Source organism: Gorilla gorilla, chromosome 8 (genome assembly GCF_029281585.2).
Source record: "Gorilla gorilla gorilla isolate KB3781 chromosome 8, NHGRI_mGorGor1-v2.1_pri, whole genome shotgun sequence".
NCBI classification, from domain to species: domain Eukaryota; kingdom Metazoa; phylum Chordata; class Mammalia; order Primates; family Hominidae; genus Gorilla; species Gorilla gorilla.
In genome coordinates this window covers 127,700,387-127,722,605 of record NC_073232.2, presented here as the reverse complement: position 1 = coordinate 127,722,605, position 22,219 = coordinate 127,700,387, and the positions used below count along the sequence as shown (strand labels likewise).

General features: G+C 33.7%; 1 protein-coding gene across 4 annotated transcripts in view; it reads right to left on the bottom strand.

The window, feature by feature from the left end:
• Nucleotides 1-22,219, bottom strand: part of ATRNL1 (attractin like 1) — an 853,221-nt gene that overhangs the window by 522,790 nt on the left and 308,212 nt on the right. For all 4 annotated transcript variants that reach the window (XM_019035499.4, XM_055353888.2, XM_055353889.2 and 1 more), the window contains one exon: nucleotides 1,371-1,423. In XM_019035499.4, coding sequence (XP_018891044.1) covers nucleotides 1,371-1,423 — 53 coding nt within the window. The remainder of the gene's footprint in view (nucleotides 1-1,370; nucleotides 1,424-22,219) is intronic.

The window sequence follows — 22,219 nt, the reverse complement described above, 5'->3', positions numbered from 1 at the left end:
ATAAACTGTGCTTGAACATTTAAATATTTACATGGAGAAAAAAAGAACTTCAATCCATCACCTACTATATATACAAATATTAATTCAAAATGGACCATATACTTAAATAGAAAACTTAAAAATATAATATTTCTACCAAAACCTGGGGAAAATCACAGTGACCTGTTAGGCTAAGATTTCACAAAAGAACAAACTGATAAGTCAAGCTTCATCTAAATTAAAATCTGTTCTTCAAGAAAATAGTGTTAATAAGATAAAAAGACAAGTTACCACTAGTAAAAAATATTTGCAAGTCATATATCTGATAAAGGACTTGTATCTAGAATGAAGTATGTGGAAAATTTGTTAATATAAAAACAATCTAAAAAGTGGGCAATGGATTTCAACAGACCCTTCATCGAATAAAATATACAGATGGCAAAAAATCCTATGAAAAGATGCTGAACATCATTAGTAATTAGGAAAGTGCAAATTAAAATGAGAGTTAGATATCATTACACACCTATTAGAATGGCTAAAACTTGGACTAACTCTAAAAAAGTTTCTGAAATGTGGAAGAACTGAAACTCTCATACACTGCTGGTGGGAATGTAAAATGGTACAACCATTTGGGGAAACAGCATTTGGCTGTTTCTTTAAAAGTTAAGACAGGCTAGGTGCAGTGGCTCACGCCTGTAATCACAGCACTTTGGGAGGCCAAGGTGGGCGGATCATGAGGTCAGGAGTTCGAGACCAGCCTGACCAACGTGGCAAAACCCCATCTCTACAAAAAATACAAAAATTAGCTGGGCGTGGGGGTGGGCACATGTAATCCCAGCTACTTGGGAGGCTGAGGCTGGAGAATCACTTGAACCTGGGTGGCAGGGGTTGCAGTGAACTGAGATTGTGCCGTTGCACTCCAGCCTGGGCGACAAGAGCAAGACTCCATCTCAGAAAACAAAACAAAAGTTAAATATATACCTACCATATAATCAGTACCCAATGAAAGCATCTGTTGGTACAAAATCAGTGCAGCCTTTTAGTAATGCCCAGAATTCTGCAAAATATCTATTATAAAATTCAAGTTCTTCAAAAATCCATCATAATGAAAAGGACTACATTAAAATCACATGAGTTTACTCAAGTTCTATACTTTGTTCTATGTTCAGAATAAAATCTATTGCTATTTTACTGTTCAGAGTAGAAAAAATGTACCAAATATAATTAAGATAATATATTTCTTAGCAATATACGTAAAGTTGTATTATAAAATTTAAGAAATAGAAATTGCAAGATATTCATGACGATTTTAGTTATTCAAGATGACCTTTATTATTTGAAACTAATAGTATGCACCAATTATTTAAAATGAAGAATACACATATACTTACAATAACATGTTCCTCTAAGTGGATTACCAACATAGCGATTTTCAGAGTCACATCTGCAGAAACACAAAAACTCATTTACTATTAAACAATGCAATTCAAAAGCCTCATGTTTTTCTTCAAGCAAAAAAGTATTTATATTCTACATCAAAACGTATTTAAAACTATACCATTATTTGAAATTTCAAAAACACATCTTGGAAAGATGTGTTTGAAATTTGAATTGTAGAAAGCTTTATATATGAGAAAAAGTGAGAGATGAAATAGTGAAGAAAAAGAAAATAAACATACATGATGGGCATATAAGGAATGTTAAAAGGCAGATGAAATATAATTATGAGCTTTGGGATATGTATCCTGCCTTAATAAACAGAAGAAGTGAAAGTCTGAAATAAGACACAGAGATATTTTTAGGTAGAAGAAAATTCAGGGAATTCATAAATCCACATTATTTTCACACTTGTGGTATTCTTTGAAATTAACATATTTTCTACACCAGTTAAAAAAATTTTCTACACCAGTTTCTACACCAATTAATCTGTATTTTTAAAAACAGATCTCCTCCGGTAAATAATTGGAAAAAAAGGTTTCTCCAACCCAAACAAAATTGACTAATATAGATTAAATTCAGGAGCTCAAACTTTGAATTCACATAAACAGATTTTTAAAAAGTGAAAGAACATATGCACATCCATACTCATGTACTCTTATATTTAATACATAAAAATATAGTTAACTACAGCAGTGGGAGAAAATCATAAGTATTTTCAAAATTTTTCAAGTTCACAAAACCTTGTTTGCCAAATAAAATTGACAATGTCTAATAGAGATATAGCATGGTTTTGCATAACATTTCTTGGAACGTCCTCCAAAATAAATTATTATAAAATTTATGCACCAGGGTAACTTAATAAAGTGACTTAATATTTAAATAATAAAAATTATATTTGCATATAGTTTAAGTAATTATTACATACATATTTTATATAAATATATTACATATATTTCAACTCTAGTTAAAAGTTTAAAGAGATAAAAGAGTCTAAAATGTCTTCAGTTTTTCAGAAGCATTCATAAGAACAGAGGAATAGTAGAATACATATATATAATGAAGAGTCAAATAGTGAAAAATTAGAGGCTAAATAATCGGATTACATTCCCAATGCATTTTTTAGCCATATGCTAGCTAGTTTTTATATTCATGGAAAAAATGAGTTGAAGAGTAAATTTTACTGTATATCAATTATAAAATTAAAGTCAAAATATGATAATCCTTTAAAACACTAACTTGGAAGAAAAGGACTCTGTGAAACAAAGGAACTTTGGGTGTTAGGTTTTCTGTGACATTTCCAAACACCACTTTTAAGATTTTGTCATTGATGGTAGTTTTCTAGTTTTAGAAATATGCAATAGAGCACCACAAAGTGTGATTCCTATCTAACTATAACTTTGTATAAATTGACCAGTCTCTCCCCATTTCACCTTCCTCATACCCTCCCAAGCCTTTCAAAATCCTCCACAGCTTCTCATAACCACAATTCTACTCTCAACTTCTATGAGATCAGTCTTTTTAGATTCTACATATAAGTGAGATCATGCAGTATTTTTCTTCTGTGCTTATTTCACATAATATAATGTCCTCTAGGTTCATCCATGTTGTGTCCCAAATGACAGGATTTCATTATTTTTATGGATAAAATACATTCCAAAAATATATGACATATTTTTATCCATTCATCTCTTGAAAGAGACTTAGACTGATTCCATATCTTGGCTACCGTACATGGTGCTGCAATAAAAGTAAGAGTACAGATGTATCTTCAAAATACGAATTTCAATTCCTTCGGATAAATATCCAGTAGTGAGATTATTGAAACATATTTTCATTCTGTTTTTAATTTTTGGAGAAACTTCCATACTGTTGTCCACAAACAGCTGTATTAATGTGCATTTCCACCAACAGTGGATAGAAGATCCTTTTTCTCCACAACCTCGCCAGTATTTGTTATTTTTTTTTGTCTTTTTCATAACAGCCATTCTAACTAGTGTGAGGTGATATCTCATCATGATTTTGATTTGCATTTTCCTAATGATGAGTGACGTTGAGTTTCTTCTTCTTATATCAGTGAGCCATTCGTATGTCTTCTTTTGAGAAATGTCTATTCAGATCTTTTGTCCACTCTTTACTACTTGTGGGGTTTTTTGCTATTGAGTTCTTTGGGTTCCTAACTTATCTGGATATTAATCCCTTGTCAGACGCATAGTTTGCAAATATTTTCTCCCATTCTATAGGTTGTCTCTTTGATCTGCTGATTATTTCCTTTGCTGCACAGAAGCTTTTGTTTTGATGTAAGCCCATTTCTCTATTTTTGCTTTTGTTGCCTGTGCTTTCGAGGTGTTTTCCAAAACAAACAAAAACCTTCCCCAGAGAAATGTAATAAAGTGTTACCTCTGTGTTCTCTTCTAGTAGTCTCACATTTTGAGGACTTACATTTAAATCTTTAATACATTTTGATTTTTTTTAAGTGGTGACAGATGGGGTCTAGTTTCATTCTTCTTAATAAAACTTTTTCCCAGCATCATTTATTAAAGAAAATATTATCTCCCTAACGTGTATTCTTGGCACTTTTGCCAAAAATCAGATGGTATACATGTGTGTATTTATTTCTGGGTTCTTTATTCTGTTTCATTAGTTTGTGTGTCTTTTCAAATTTTTAACTTTTTTGTTTGTTTGTTCGTTTGCTTGTTTGTTTTTGAGACACAGTCTCACTCGGTTGCCCAGGCTGGAATACAGTGGTGCAATCTCAGCTCACTGCAGCCTTCACCTCCTGTGCTCAGGTGATTCTCCCACCTCAGCCTCCCTAGTAGCCGGGTCTACACACCATCACACCTGGCTAGCTTTTTGTATTTTTCTTAAGACAGGGTTTTGCAGTGTTGGCCAGGCTAGTCTCCAACTCCTGGACTCAAGCAATTCACCCACCTCAGCCTCCCAAAGTGCTGGGATTACAGTTTTGAGCCACCGCACCTGGCCAATTTTTACCTTTTAATGTTTATGGGTACATAGTAAGTGTGCTTATTTATGGGGTACATGAGATATTTTGATACAGGCATACATTGTAAAATAATGACATCAGGGTAAGAAGGACATCCATCACCTCACGGATTTATCATTTCTTTGTGTCACAAACTTTCCAATTACACTGTTTTATTTTAAAATGTACAATAAATTATTGTTTTCCTATCATTTTTCTTAACTTTTATTTTAGGTTATACTAGAGGTACATGCACAGGTTTGTTACATAGGTAAATTGTGTGTCACAGAGGTTTGGGGTACAGATTATTTCACCACCCAGGTAATAAGCATAATACTTGATAGGTGTTGTTTCTAACTTTACCCTCCTCCCTTCCTCCACCTCTCCAGTAGGCTCTGGTGTCTGTTGTTCCCTTCTTTATGTTCGTATGTACAAAATGTTTAGCTCCAACTAAAAAGTGAGAACATGTAGTACTTGGTTTTCTGTTTCAGTGTTAGTTCACTTAAGATAATGGCCTCCAGCTCCATCCATGTTGCTGCCAAAAACATGATCTTGTTCTTTTTTTATAGCTGCAAGTGTTCCATTGCTGGGTCAAATGGTAACTCTGCTCTGAGTTCTTTTAGAAATTGCTAAACTGCTTTCCACAGTGGCTAAACTAATTTACAATCCCACCAGCAATGTATAAGGTCCCCTTTTCTCTGCAACCTTGCCAGCATCTGTTATTTTTTTAAATAATTCCCACTCTGACTGGTGTGAGACGGTATCATATTGTGGTTCTGATTTGCATTTCTCTAATGGTTAGTGATGTTGAGCATTTTTTCACATACTTGTTGGACACATGTATGTCTTCTTCTGAAAAGTGTGTGTTCATGTACTTTGCTCACTTTTTAATGGGGTTGTTCATTTTTTGCTTGTTGATTTAAGTTCCATATAGATTCTAGATATTAGATCCTTGCAGGATGCATAGTTTGCAAATATTTTCTCCTATTTTGTAAGGTGTCTGTTTACTCTGCTGGTAGTTTCGTTTGCCATGCAGAAGCTCTTCAGTTTAATTAGGTGCCATTTGTCAATTTTCTTTGTTGTTGCAATTACTCTTGGCATATTCGTCATGAAATCTTTGCCAGGTCCTACATCCAGAATGGTATCTAGGTTATCCTTCAGGGTTTTTATAGTTTTGGGTCTTACATTTAAGTCTTTAATCCATTTTGAGTTGACTTTTGTATATGGTGTAAGAAAGGGGTCCAGTTTCAACTTCTGCATATGGCTAGCCAGGTATTACAGCACCATTTATTGAATAGGGAGGCCTTTCATCACTACTTGTTTTTGTCAGCTTCATTGAAGACTAGATAGTTGTACATATGCAGAATTATTTCTTGGCTCTCTATTCTGATCCATTGGTCTATGTGTCTGTCTTTGTATAAGTACCATCCTGTTTTGGTTACCACAGCCTTGTAATATAGTTTGAAGTCAATTAACATGGTATCCCCAGCTTTATTCTTTCTGTTTATGATTACCTTGGCTACTCGAGCTCTTTTTTGATTCCATATGAATTTTAAAATAATTTTTTCTAATTATGTAAAGAATGTCATAGTTTGATAGGAATGCCATCCTACTATGGCATTTGTTTCAGCATTCAAAGGGAAAGCTTTCAACTTTTCCCTGTTTGGTATGATGTTAGCTGTGGATGCATATATGTGCACATATGTTGAGGTGTGTTCCCTCTACACCTAATTTTTCAGGGGTTTTATCATGGAGGAATGTTAAATTTTATCAAATTCTTTTTTTAGCATCTATTGAGATGATCCTATGGTTTTTGTCCTTCATCCTAGTAATGCAATGTAACACATTTATTAATTTTTGTGGTTTGAACTGTACTTGCATTACTGGGATGAATTTCACTAAATCATGGTCAATGACCTTATAATATGTTGTTGGATTCAGTTTGCTAGTACTGTATTATGGGTTTTTGCATCTATATCCATCAGGGATATTGGCCTGTAGTTTTATTTTATACTTTTGTCTTTGTCTGGTTTTGTTATCAGGGTAATGCTGGCCTCATAGAATGAGTTTGGAAGAATGCCCTCTACTTCAATTTTTTGGAATAGTTTGATAATAATTGGTATGAGTTCATTTTTAAATATTTGCTAGAGTTTAGCAATGAAGCAATCAGGTCCTGAACTTTTTTTGATAGCAGTCTTTGTTTTACTGATTCAATCTTGTTTCTCATTATTGGTCTGCCCAGGTTTTCTATTTCTTCATGATCCAATCTTGGTAAGATAAGCTATAAGAAATTTATTCATTTCTTCTAAGTTTTCAAATTTGTTGGTCTATCACTGCTCATTATAGTCTCTAATGATCCTTTGTATTGCTGTGGTATCAGTTGCGATGTCTCCTTTTTCATCTTTGATTTTATTCATTTGAATCATTCCTCTTTTTTTCTTAGGCTAGCTAAAGCTTTGTCAATTTCGTTTCTTATTTCAAAAACCAACTCTTCATTTTCTTGATGCTTTGTATTTTTAGTCTCTATTTCCTTTATTTCTTCTCTGTTCTTTATTATTTCTTTCCTTCTCATAATTTTGGACTTAGATCATTCTTGTTTTCTAGGTCTTTGAGGTACAACATTAGGCTGTTTATTTGAGATAGTTCTACTTTTTCAAATAGGTGATTATTGCTATAAACTTTCCTCTAAAAACTGTTTTTGCTATATCCCATAAGTTTTGGTATGTTGTATTTCCATTTTGATTTTTCTCAAGAAATGTTTTAAATTCCTTTTTAATTTCTTCATTGACTTGTTTAATTTCCATGTACGTATACAGTTTCCAAAGTTCCTCCTGTTATTGGTTTTAGTTTTATTCCACAGTGGTCAGAAAAAAAATACTTGATATGACTTTGATTTTTAAAAATTTGAGGCCAGGCCGCCATGGCTTATGCCTGTAATCCCAGCACTTTGGGAGGCCGAGGCAGGTGGATCACCTAAGGTCAGGAGTTCGAGACCAGCCTGGCCAACATGGTGAAACCCCGTCTCTACTAAAAATACAAAAATTAGCCAGGCATGGTGGCAGGCACCTGTAATCACAGCAACTCAGGAAGCCAAGGCAGGAGAATTGCTGGAACCTGGGAGGCGGAGGTTGCACTAAGCCGAGATCGCACCATTGCATTCCAGCCTGGGTGACAACAGTGAGACTCTGTCTCAAAAAAAAAAAAATTGTTAAGACATGTTTTGTGCCCTTACATATAATCTATCTTAAACAATGTTACATGTGCTGTTGAGAAGACTCTGCCTTCTGCAGCTGTTAGACCGAATGCTCTGTAAATGTCTGTTAGGTCCATTTGGTCAAGAGTGTTGTCTGACACTGAAGTTTCTTTGTTGATTTTCTGTCTGGACGATCTGCACATTGCTGAAAGTGGAGTGTTGAAGTCCCTTACTATTATTGTGTTACAGTCTATCTCTCCCTTTAAATCTATTAATATTTGCTTTATATACATAGGTCCTCTGCTAGTGGGCACATATATGTTTATAATTGTATCTGCTTGCTGCATTGACCCCTGCTATTATTATATAATGGCCTTGTCTCTTTTTAAAGTTTTTAACTTAAAGTCTATTTTGTTCATATAATTACAGCTACTTCTGTTCTTTTTGGGGTTCCACTTCCATGAAATAGCTTTTCCCATCCATTTACTTTCAATCTATGCATGTTGTTTTATACGTAAAGTAAGTCTCCTGTAGGCAGCATAGTTTGGTCATATTTTTCTATCCTTTCAGCCTCTCTTTTAACTGAATAATTTCAACCATTTACGTTCAAGGTAGTTATTGATAGGTAAGGGATGACTATCACGATTGTGTAACTTCTTTTTTAGTTATCTAGATATTTTTTCCTTTTTTCCTCTCTTAAAGGCTTCCTTTGTGGTTATGTGATTCACTCTAGTAATGTGTTTTATTCCTTACTTTTTTAGTGTTATCTATTATAGCTTTTAGCTTTTTCGTTACCATGAGACTCACAAAAACATCTTATAGTCATAATAAGTTATTTTAAACCAATAAAAACTTAATTTTGATCGCAAAGGAAAGAAGAAAACAACAAAAATGGTACATTTTAACTCATTATCCCTCCATATTTTGAATTTTGATGTCACAGCTTATATTTTTCATATTGTCTGTCTCTTAACAAATTATTGTAGTTTTTTATAGTTTTGTCGTTCATTCTTTATACAAAGATAAATGCGGTTTATACAACAAAATTACAGTATTAGCCTAACAATCAATGTAAGTATTCTTTTCTTTAAGTTGGAAGAGCTCTCTTTAGCATTTTTTGCAGAATTGGTCTGGTGGCCATTAATTCCCTCAGCTTTTGTTTGTCTGCAGAAGTCCTTCTCTCCTTCATTTTTAAAATACACCTTTTCTGGCGATAGTATTCTTGGTTGGCAGGTAGTTTCCTTCCACATTCTGAATATATTGTCACATTCCCTCCTGCCCTGAAAGGTTTCTGCTGAGAAATATGCTGCCAGTTATATTAGATCTCTCTTAAATGTTATTTGCTTCCTTTTTCTCACTTCTTTCTAGACCCTCTCTTAGTCATTGATCTTTGTGAGTTTAATTGTGACATGCCTTGTGGTATTCTTATTTGGATTGAATCTGGTGACCTTTGACTTTGCTATAATTGGGCATTCACATCTTTCCCCAGGCTTGAAAAGTTTTCTGTTATTATTTTTAATAAGTTTTTGGCCCCTTTGTCTCTCAACTCCTTCTTGAATTCTAATAACACAAATGTGTTATTTTGATGTTGTCCCACAGATCTGGTAAGCTTTCTTTGGCCCTTTTCATTCTTTTGGTTCTTTCACCTCTGACTATGTTCTCAAATAGCCTACCTTTGAACTCACTAATTCTTTCTTTTGTTTGATCTATTGTGCTGATGATGCTCTCTATTCCATTTTTATTTCATTCATTGTATTTTATTTCACTCATTCATTTCATTCACCTCCAGGATTTCCATTTGTTTTTATTATTAATATTTCAATCTCTTAAGTTTCGTTCATGTATTTCTGATTGCTTCTCTGAATTTTACTGAAGTTTGAGCTTCAGTAAATTTATTGAACTTTCTAAAAACAGCTATTTTGAATTCTTTGTCTGAAAGACCACATGTCTCCATCACCTTAGGGCCAGTCTCTGGCACCTTATTTTGTCTGGTGAGATCAGATTTCCCTGAATGATCTTGATGCTTATGGACATGCAACAATGTGTGTGCACTGAGAGATCAGGTGTTTATTCCAGTCTTCCTAGTCTAGTTTTGTTTTTGCTCATCCTTCTTCAGAGGGCCTTCCAGAGTTTCTAAGGGGACTGACTGTTGTGTTCTCTGAGCCCATGACCACTGCAACTCCCTAAACACTAGAGGGCAGTCTAAGCCCAGATCTGCCACAAGTCTCAGGAGGGCTCCAAGGTTGGCAGGGCTCTGCAGGGCAGATGGACCTAGGGAAGATCCAAGGAGGGTAACTGGGCTGTGTGGGAAAGCTGGCCAGGAAACCTAGCCCAGAAGACTATCCCAGTGCCCCAAGACAATCATGCCTCCCAGGAGGTCTCTGAACAGGTGAGAGATATGTCATCAACTGCAGCAGGAGGGGCCAAATCTGAGGCTGGGTCCCCTCAGGATCTACTGTGGGACAAAGGTTGGATAGCCCACCTCAATTCCTCAGATGGTTGCACATCTCCTAGCAGGTCCCTGCACAGATATGATAGTTACCTGACTACAGTGGGGGGAGCTGGGGGTCAGACTGGATCCCTCAGGATGTGCTGTGAGATGACAACCTGGGTACTACTGAAAGATAAGTTTGGCAAGCCTATCAAGGAGGCTCAGACTCACAATCTGCAGGATATGGGCAAGTCTCCCTCTGGGGTTTTGTGTGAGCAGTTCTGTGCTGGGAACTCAACTGTTGAGGGCTGGAGTCGAGCCACAGGACTACTTCTAGGTTCACTGCAGAGACTGATATCAGTGGGCAAACAAGTCTCTTACACTAATACACATGATTCCTCCTAGACCCCTTAGAAGATGATTTTAGTTGCAGGCTCAAGGCCAAACAGGGCTGTAGTCAAATCCCTTGGGAATCAGGGCCATTTCTGGGCTTGAACCTGGAAGCAAAATTAATGCATCTATTACCTGGGTGCCAGTCTGCATTCTCAAAACAACCCTCTTTGGGCCTTGGGCTCCAATGGGCTTTCACACCCTCCTACCTGACTCCTGAGGCTCCTGCCAGTGACTTTTGTCAGTAGATAAGTGCAGAGTTCTTGTTGTTGTGAGGAAATATTAGTAGGTTATCTCCTATTCTGCCATCTTGCTGGCATCACTCTCCCTCAAGTGTTTTCAAAGTGATAATACTGAGATATTGACTTAAAAAGCTCAAGGATACAAACTCATTTCTCTAATATGAAAGTTATAACATTTTCTTTTTTGTTAACAATATTTGGTTTATTCAAATTACATAATCATATATTGAACTGAAAATTACTATAATATATTTACCTTCAACACAGTATAAGTTCTACAAAGGAATGGTTGAAATTTTATTTTCTCTAAACTACAAATTTCTTGGAAGGATGAAACTATATGTTCTTGTGTAGGAAGTAACTTTGGCATCCCAATTCTAAGTTTTCAATAGTCAACCACAGAAAATTAACAGAAAAAACAAACCAACACCACCTTGTTAAGAATTAAACTGAAAGACTTTGCAGAATTCTGGAAGGTGTCCAATACAAGAACTACATTCTCTATTAAATATTTATAGCTCAAAAAAGCAAATTAGAAACATATATTATCTAAAGTGGTTTATATTAACAAATAATAATTTTTGAAATAATTTTGAATGTATTAAAAGGGTTTTCAAATTTTATGAGTTAAATTTAAACACCAATTTTTGGTAGTTTAATTCCATGTGTCATTTAAGGAAACACAGGTACCTCCAAAAAGCTAATGAAATAAATACTTTCTATAAAAACATAACAATATGATTTTGGGCATGAAACTCAGCTTGAAAAAGACAAAAGTAGATGTAAATAAATGGAAAGACATTATTTATTCTTTTGTAGGACACCTCAACATCATCAGAATAGCAATTAATTTCAAAGATAATCTTTAACTTTAATGTGATTCAATGAAAACTCCAATGAGATTTTATAGGAGCTAGAAAAGTTGATCTCAATGCTTAGGGACAAAAGTAAACATACAAGAATAATTAGAAAAACACTGAAAAAGATGAGCTTTGAAGAGAGGTAGACCTAAAAGATATAAAATATACTCAAAGTCTCTATAATTAAATAGTATGGTACTAGCACATAAATAGACCAAATGTGTACAATAGAAATTCCAGAAACAGGCTCAACTATCACATGCTAAAAATCTAGTAAATGATAAAAGTTGTCTTAAATGACTGGAGTAAGACAGTCCTCATAATAAATTAAGACAACTTGATAGCTATTGTAAAACTATCAAATCAGATCCAATCCTCATACCATAAACAAAATAAAACTCTAAATGAAGCATAAATCTAAACGTAAAAAATAAAAATTTTGATATAGTAAAAAAAGGATGTTAATTACAAAATAAATCCTTTGCATAATAAAGGATAAGTTAATTACATAATTAATTACATAATAAAAGGCTTCCTAACCATGAATAAAATTCCAAATGTAATTTTTAAAAGACTAAGAAATATGACTACCTTAAGAAAGCTGCATAGCAAAAAAAAAAAAAGTGCAATTAGTACAGTCAAGAAACATATGACAAACTGGGAGGAAATATGTGCAACTTATGTCTCACTGAAAAAGAGCTATAATCCCTAATTCATAAAGAACTCTTTAAAAATAAGGGGGAAACTAATAATTTTATAGAAAAACTGGCAAAATACATGAAGAGACAATTCACAAAAGTGATATAAAAATGGCTCTTAACCACATGAAAAATATTCAACTTCACTTATAATAATGGAAATATAAATTAAAACTACACAAATTATTCTCCGGAAGACTGGCAAAATTTCAGATGCATAGCAATATATCCTGCTTATGAGTCTGTATAGATAAATAGGCCATCCCATATTGGCTAGTAGGAATAGAAAATGAGAAAATTCATATGGAGGACAACTTGACAATATCTAAAAAACTACATATGCATGTATTCTTCGACCCAACAATCCCATTGAAAGGAATTTGCTCTTAAGAAAAACCTCCAATATTATAAAACTACATACATACGAGTTTATTCAGTGTAGCGTAATTTTAATTGCAAAATACTAGAAAAATGTCTAAATGTCCCCGAATAGATTTGTTAACCTATGGTACATATACATAATGGAATATTATACATCTGTAAACAAAACAGAACAAAAAAATGAACATTTTTATGAGCTGATATTAACTGAGTTCCAGGAAGTATTATAAAGAAGAAAAAAAATGTAAAACTCAAAAGAGTATCTAAAATACATCTAATAATATGTCAGCTTTTGTGTAAGAAGGTGAAATATAATTATATATATAAATATAAGATACGCACATAGAAACACACACAGCTCATACAGCTTTACTTTTATGAAAGGAAACACGGGAAGGATAAACCAGAAAACAATAAAATTGGTTACCTACTGGAAGAGGGAGAAAGAAATGAACAATAATCTCTCTGAGTATACTGGAAGTAGTTTCAGCTTATTAATGTTCAACATATTTAATTAATTATTTTAATACAATAAGAATGGGAAAGGAAGAAATCCATAAAATTAGAAGTAAGTAGAAATAAAAGAGCCTAATAAACTTCAAGTGAATCCTATCTCTATATTGATGGAAAAAGAAAGTAAAAAAGGAGGGAAATAGGAGGAGAGGTAAGGGGAAGAAGAGAAGAGGGAAAAAAGGAATGAAAGAAGAAAGGAAGGGAGGGAGTAAGAGAAGAGGGAGCGAAGGAAGGTTCAAAGTAACTTAGGAACCCAAAATTTGACTACATACTCCGAATTGGTGCAGGGCAAGGTGGAGGAGGGAAGCTTGAAATCAGATTCCAGAATCTTTTATGTAGGTTTTCTTACTGAAGTGATATAAGCAAAGTAAATCTGAAACTATTTTAGATTACAATATAGAATTGAGCAAACAAGGAAATAGGTTGATGTCATTGGATGTCAGTGTTCATTTACTGTAGAAGAAGGAACAAATACTGAGCCGGAGAAGGTACAAAGGCCTTGCAGAAATAGATCTGAATTGGAAGTTTTAGTATGAAGAAATGCTTTCTAAAATATTTATATGTGTGTATATACATGCATATGTATGCATGTATGTGCACATATGTGTATTTATATGTGCACATAAATAAATTATTATTTCCTAACTTTGTTCACCAAACAACCCACTAAGTAAAGATACCTCAAAGAACAAAAAGCATACCTAGCACCAAGATCTTGGTCTCTAATATGATATTCCATTACAAGGAACTAGAGCTCCAAAAGGATATACAGCTGATTCCACAACTGAGGCAGAAGAGGAATAAGATGAGCCTGAAATATCTTCTTATACCAGAAAGCAAGGAAGTATTCACAAAATGATAGGTGTGTCACATAAACAAAAGAGCTAGCTTGAAGCCTCTCCTACCGGCCAAATCTTGGACAATGTGAGTGCCAACGTGGTTAAAAACAGTAGTGAATTATAAATCATTGGGAAAAAAACAGGAATTCATGAGTCCATTCCAATAATAAATAGATAAATAAATGGGACAAGAAAGGAGGGCTCTTGCTTATAGAAAAATGTTGAGGTCTGTCTGGTAAATGTGAAGGAGTCTACCATAGGAGTTGGTAAACATCATCATAAAAATTAAGATTAGGCAAGAATAAACAAATTTTTATTTTCGTTAATGTCACGTCCTATCAGATAAATTTGTTCCATGTTTAATTCACTTAAAAAAGACAAAAGAGAAAAAAGAATGCAGGCTTACTTGTTATACTTCCACTCAAAATCCAAGATCCTCACAGGCTAGCAAATTGATTCTAATAGCAGAGTCACCACTCATGGGAAAATATCTCATTACAAAGGATAAAACAGATGAAATCCCAAACAAATGTATAAAATATTACTTATACACAATGCAATGCTATGCAAACCAGTGACTCCCCACCTCATTCCTCACATGCCAAAAATAAATTGATAAAACTGTGCTAACCTGTTATAAATATAATAGGTGATATTAAAATGTTTGGCATATCCGTTATGGATTATGATGTAACCTAATAATAATATGATCTGGAATCAAGATTATCATAATCCATCAATTTCATTGTAGATCCCCCAAAGAAATGCAAATTAAGAAATCAGAATGGAGGATCTAACTATTTTCAACATAAGAAGAGAACAATATAACAAAATTATAAATACCTTATTAAGGCAATTTTGCAGATATAAATGTAAATTACTCAGATCAATTAAAATAGTTTAACTCACTTATTCTGTAACAGTCTACTGTGTTTATTTACACAAAGGTAAAATTTCTTCAGAAATGCTCTGTTCTAGGAAAAGTCTTAATCTGCATTGTTGAAATTATTTTACCCATTCAAGAAAATATCTACCAAAGACTAGAAATCTCCTTCCTAGTCTGAAAACACTTAAGGAATATATTACAAAAATATCTAATGTAGAGTTGTATAATTCGGTAAATAAAATATCAAAGTATTTGGATATAATATTTGTACTAGTTATCTATTGCTCAGTAAAAATACATAAATTTGGTAACTATAATCAACACACATTTATTAGATCACAGTTTCCGTGGATCAGGAGTCTGAGCATGGCATAACCAGGTTCTCTGATTCAGAGTCACAGCAGACTGCAATCAAGACGTTGGCTGCACCTAGGGTCCACTGTAATCCTGCAATCAGGTGTCAGCTGGGACTGGTTTTAATCAGAGGACTAACTAGGCATATGCCTGCTTCTATTTTCCCTCAGGTTTTTGGCAAAATTTATTTCCTTACCACTATAGGACCGAGGGCCTTGGTTTTTCACTTGCTATTGGCTGGTGGCTATCCTCAGCTGCTAGAGGATACTCTCAGCTACATTTTTCTCAGAGCCAGCAAAAGAAAAAGTCACTAGAGCAAGTTTTCTAGCAAGCATAGACTTCACAGCATATTCACAGAAATGAAAACCATCACTTTTACCATGTAATGTAACAAAATAATAGGAGTAATATCCCATTAACTTTGCATTATTTTCTGGCTTAGAAGCAAGCTCAGGTCCTGCCCACACTCAAGGAAGGAAATGGAATTACACAATGGTATGAATACCAGAAGTCATAGATAATTAATGGTCAGTATAGGAGCTGCCCAACATAAAATTTTTGTTATAGATAGAATTTTATAATATAAAATATTTCAATACATTTACTTGAGGTATGAACATGAACCACTAATCTAATTCACATAATAAAAAAGCAAATTGAGACATTAAATTATTTTAGCAAGTTCAACTTCAGATTACAACAGGTAAATAAAATGTAAAACGTTTAAATATAAATAATAATTCCTTAAACAAATTGATACTTTACAACATAAATCATGTTAATATTTCTGATATTTGAGCTAAATAATATTTTAAAAACTCAGAACCCTTCAAGACTGATAAAAACATTAAAAACCTTTAGAAGTCTTCTGTATGGCTTAATTAAAAATGTAACTTCAAAGGGTTTCTGTGTCTAAGCAAAGAGATAATCATACTCCTTTTCCACTAAGCAAACTAATCAAGCATCTGGACTTTCATGGAAAACAGATTTAGGCTGAACTATGTATTACAGACTTTGAAGAAGTAAATAATCTCATTAAATGTCACCTAAATAATGATCATTTATGTAAATGCTAACATTATGTTATACACATTTTGTATAAAACAAAATATAAAATAATTCTACATTTATAAGTTTTAAAGTATTTTTAATTTAAATGTTTAAATTAAAATTTTAAATTTAAATATTTAATTCATTTAAATATTTGAATTTATAATACGAACACTTAGATATTAAATATATTAAATATATATTCAAATGTTTAAATATAAACATATACCTTGTCAAGATATATAATTTTTTTACTCAGAGACTAAAATAAGGGGCATGTAACAGCCCTAATTTTAAAATATTACAGATTATTTAAAACAGCTGAAAATCTGCTAAATAATTTTGCATTTTTATGATTAAATATGAAGGGGTAGGCCAAGCATGATGACTCATGCCTGTAGTCCCAGTACTTTGGGATGCCGAGGTGGGTGGATCACGAGGTCAGGAGTTCGAGACCAGCCTGGCCAACATGGTAAAACCCTGTCTCTACTAAACATACAAAAATTAGCAGGGCATGGTGGCGCACACCTGTAATCCCAGCTACTCAGGAGGCTGAGACAGAAGAATCACTTGAACCCACAAGGCAGAGGTTGCAGTGAGCCAAGATCGCGTCACTGAACCCCAGCCTGGGTGACAAGCTGAGTGAGACTCTGTCTCTGAAAATAAAATAAAATATTTCTTTTTAAATGAAGATATAAAGATATAAAAGGTAAAACACACTTATTTTTCTCTTTTTTTCCCTAAAGAAACCCCCCAAAATGCTATCATATAATATTTTTAAAACAGAGAGAGAGAGGCCAGGTGCGGTGGCTCATGCCTGTAATCCCAGCACTTTGGAAGGCCAAGGCGGGCAGATCATGAGGTCAAGAGATCGAGACCATCCTGGCCAACATGGTGAAACTGCATCTCTACTAAAAATACGAAAATTAGCTGGGTGTGTGGTGCACACCTGTAGTCCCAGCTACTCGGGAGGCTGGGGCACGAGAATCACTTGAACCCAGGAGGCAGAGGTTCCAGTGAGCCAAGATTGTGCCACTGCACTCCAGTCTAGCGACAGAGCAAGACTCTGTTAAAAAAAAAAAAAAGTAGCAATTTTTAAAGAGAAATGGCTAAACTTTCTGAAATCTCCAAACTGATAAATGAAAAAATAGCAGTAAACAAGAGCATCATAGTAAAACAGGACTAGGTTAACCCTGATACCAAAACCAGATAAGGACACAACAACAAAAAGAAAACTATAGGCTAATATCACTGATGGACACTTTCAAAACTCCTGAACAGAATACTGCAGTTCAAATCCAACAATATATAAAAAGACAATACACTAAGATCAAGTGGGGTTTATCCCTGGAATGTAAGGATGGTTCAACACAATGCAAATCTATAAATGTGACACATCACATCAACAAAATGAAGGAAAAAAGCCATATGATAATCTCAAAAGATGCAGAAAGAGCATTTGACAAAATTCAACATCTCTCCATGATAAAAAAAACTCCCCATAAATTAGGTATAGAAGGAAAGTACCTCAACACAATACAGGCCATACATGACAAACCACACCAAACACTAATTTGAATAGGGAAAAGCTGAACGCTTTTCTTTTGTTCAGGATTTTTGCATACATGTTCATCAGGGATATTAGCCTATAGTTTTCTTTTTGTTGTTGTATCCTTGTCTGGTTTTGGTATCAGGGTTAATCTACTCCTGTTTTACTATGATGCTCTTGGTTTTTGTTTTTTGTTTTTTTTTTTCAGTAAGAACTAAAACAAGACAAAAATTACCACTCTCACCACGCTTATTCAACATAGTGTTGAAAGTCCCAGCCAGAGAAATTGGGCAAGAAAAAGACATAAAAGGCATCCAAATTGGAAAAGAGGAAGTGAAATTGTCCTGTTTGCAGATCACATGATCTTGTGTACAGAAAGTCCTAAAGAATCTCCCAAAACACTATTATTTAATAGAACTGCTGAATGAATTCACTAAACTTGTAGGTTACAAAATCAACATTAAAAAATCAGTAGCATTTCAATATACAAACAACAAAGTAGCTGAAAAAGAAATCAAGAGGAAAATCTCATCTAGAATAACTAACAAAAAAGTACCTAGAAATAAATATAACCAAGGAGGTGAAAGAACTCTACAAGGAAAACTACAAAATAAACTGATAAAATTGAGGAGAATGCAAACAAATAAAAAGACATCTCATGCCCACGAATCACAATTAATATTGTTAAAATGGCCATATTACACAAAGCTATACAGATTGAATGCAATTCCTTTCAAACTACCAATGACATTGTTCACAGAAATAGAAAAAAGTAATAAAATAAAATTTGTATAGAACCTCAGAAGACCTTTAGTAGTCAGAGAAATCCTGAGCAAAAAAGAACAAAGCTGGAGGTATCACACTACCAGACTTCAAAATATACCACAAAGTAGTACTAACCAAAATGACAGGTACTGGCATAAAAACAGACACATAGATCAATGAAACATAATGGAGAACATAGAAATTACATATCTACAGCCAACTGATTTTTGACAAAGATTCCAAGAACAAAGATGACTTGGAGAAAAAATAATCTCTTCAATAAACGGTTCTGGGAAAACTGGATATCCATATGCATTAGAATTAAACTAGACCCCTCACCTCTTGCCCTATACAAAAAACAACTGAAAAATGGATCAAATACCTAAATGTAAAGCCAGAAACAATAAAACTACTAGAAAAAAACGCCAGGGGAATGCTTCAGGACATGGATCTGGGAAAAGCTTTTATGAATAAGACTTCAAAAGCACAGGCAACAAAGGCAAACATTAACAAATATAACTGTATCAAGATAAAAAATTCTGCACAGCAAAGGAAACAATCAACAGAGTAAAAAGACAATCCACAGAATGGGTTGCAAACTATTCATCTGACAGGATATTAAGAGCCAGAATACATAAGGAACTCAAACATTGCAACAGCAAGAAAACAAACAATCTAATTGTAAAATGGGCAAATAATCTGAACAGACATTTCTCAAAACAAGACATACAAAATCATCAGCAAACCTATGAAAAAATGGCCAACATCACTAATCATCAAGAAATGCAAATCAAAACCACAAAGAGATATCATCTGACCCCAGTTAAAATGGCTGTGTTAAAAAGACAAAAATATAAGATGCCGGTGGGGATGTGGTAAAAAGGAACTCTTCTACATTGTTGATAAGAATGTAAACTAGTACAGCCAGTATGGAAAACAGTATGGAAATTTCTCAAAATACTAAAAATAGAACTACCATACATATGATGCAGACTTCCCACTACTGGGTATTTATACAAAGGAAAATAAATTAGTATGTCAAAGGCATACTTGCATTGTCATATTTATTGCAATGCTATTTGCAATAGCAAAGATATGTAATCAACCTAAGTGTACATCAATAGATGAATAAAGGAAATGTAGGATATATACACAATGGAATATTATTCAGCCATTAAAAAGAAGGAAATCCTGTCGTTCGTGGCAACATGGATGGAACTGGAAGACATTACATGAAGTGAAATAAGCCAGGAATAGAAAGTTAAACACTGCATGTCTTTAGTCATGTGGAAGCTAAAAAAAAGTTGATCTCATAGAAGTAAAAAGTAGAACAGAAGGTACTAGTGGCTGGGAAGGGTGTGGGGAAAGAGAAATAAGGAGAGATTTGTTAAAGCATATTAAATTACAACCAGATAGGAGGAATAAGTTCTAATGTTCTATACTACTTTAAGAGGACTATAGTTAACAATAATACATTATACAGCTCAAATAGCTGGAAAGATAATTTGTGTTAATGTTCCCAACACAGATTATAAATGCTGATTGCCCTATCTGATCATTATGCACTGTATGTGCTAAAACATCATTATGAACACCATAAATATGTACCATTATTGTGTCAATTTAAAAATAAAATCCAATTTAAATAAATAAATGAAAATATTTTAAAGGAAAAGAACAAAACAGACACTAGAAGAAACAAAAATCTGAATAGTTTATCTTTTTTAAAGAAATTGGATGAAAGTTAAAACCTTCAGGCCAAAAATAAATTCCATGACCAACTGGCTATCTGAATATTACTTGATAATGGAGAACAGAAAGAATTTTTAAACAGAACCCAAAAAAGCACTAACCATAGGGAAAAGATGGATATATTGGATTATATTAAAATTAAGAATGTCTCATTATAGACATACAAATTGGCATGAAAGTCCAACCACAGAGTGACATTTACTAAACATATCACCAACAAAAGACGTGTACATAGCTTGTATAAAATATTACTAAAAATGATTAAGAAAAGGAGAATCCAGCAGAAAAATCACAAGAAACTTCAGATAATACTACATCATAAAAAGAGAAAATTCCACCGGTGATTAAAGAGATGAAACCTTTAAAGATTAAACATAATAAACTTTTAAGAACTAAGGAATTTTTTAAGCTTAAGAACACAGCAATTACACATCTATCAGAAGTGTCAAAATTAAAATGCCTTGGAATACCAACTATCAGCAAAGATGTGGAGCATTAATAAAATTCATAAAGACTTGAAATGGGTATAATTTAATATAATCACTTTACAAAATAGTTAATTTTCCAAAGTTGAAAATATGAATAATGAATACACACTCAACAAAATGTATGCATTTGTAAGCCAGGAAACATATAAGAATACTGATAAAACATTAACAGTAATGGTGAAAAAGGAAAAACAAAACTGGAATTATCAAAAAAGAAAACAACCATTGTGGAAGTCAGTGTAGCGATTCCTCAGGGATCTAGAACTAGAAATACCATTTGACCCAGTCATCCCATTACTGGGTATATACCCAAAGGATTATAAATCATGCTGCTATAAAGACACATGCACACATATGTTTATTGCGGCACTATTCACAACAGCAAAGACTTGGAACTAACCCAAATGTCCAACAATGATAGACTGGATTAAGAAAATGTGGCACATATACACCATGGAATACTATGCAGCCGTAAAAAATGATGAGTTCATGTCCTTTGTAGGGACATGGATGAAGATAGAAACCATCATTCTCAGCAAACTATCGCAAGGACAAAAAAACAAACACCGCATGTTCTCACTCATAGGTGGGAACTGATAAATGAGAATACATGGACACAGGAAGGGGAACATCACAAACCGGGGCCTGTTGTGGGGTGGGGGGAGGGGGGAGGGATAGCATTTGGAGATATACCTAATGTTAAATGACGAGTTACTGGGTGCAGCACACCAACATGGCACATGTATACATACGTAACTAACCTGCACGTTGTGCACGTGTACCCTAAAACTTAAAGTATAATTTAAAAAAAAAGAAAACAGGCAAATGAATGAAATGTGTTATAATTATATAATGAAATACTCTACAACATTGAATAGGATCACATTACAGCTATCTGAATGCAGCAACTTAGATAAATCTCAAAACATTATGTTGAGGTGAGAGGACAAACATTATTAACAATAAAGAAAGGATATCATATTTGCACCTGCAAATTGCCAAAACAAGACAAAAAAGAAAATTGTTATAAAAAGAGATTACACTGAAATATGTTCAGTCACTTACCATTTTTCCATAAAACTAAAAGTGCTAAACTATACAACATAGCCACTACACTGGAGCTCCAGAAATAAATCAAAAGGACATACTAGTGTATAGCAGTAGTTCATCCTATAACACACATGCATTTGACATGAGTCCATATTTTGATAAAACACCTACACATATACCAGATATATTTTCTACATTTAAATGTTAAAACTTTATTTCTTCATACAATGTTAAGTTGGGACATACTAGGCTATTTATTTCATCCCCTGATATTTCAAGATAACTTAATAATAAATATATAGAAGACTGATCAAAGTAAAATAAATGCTTAAAGTGCTGTCTCTTTCTTTGACGTACACATCTGTTTCTTTTTCTAATT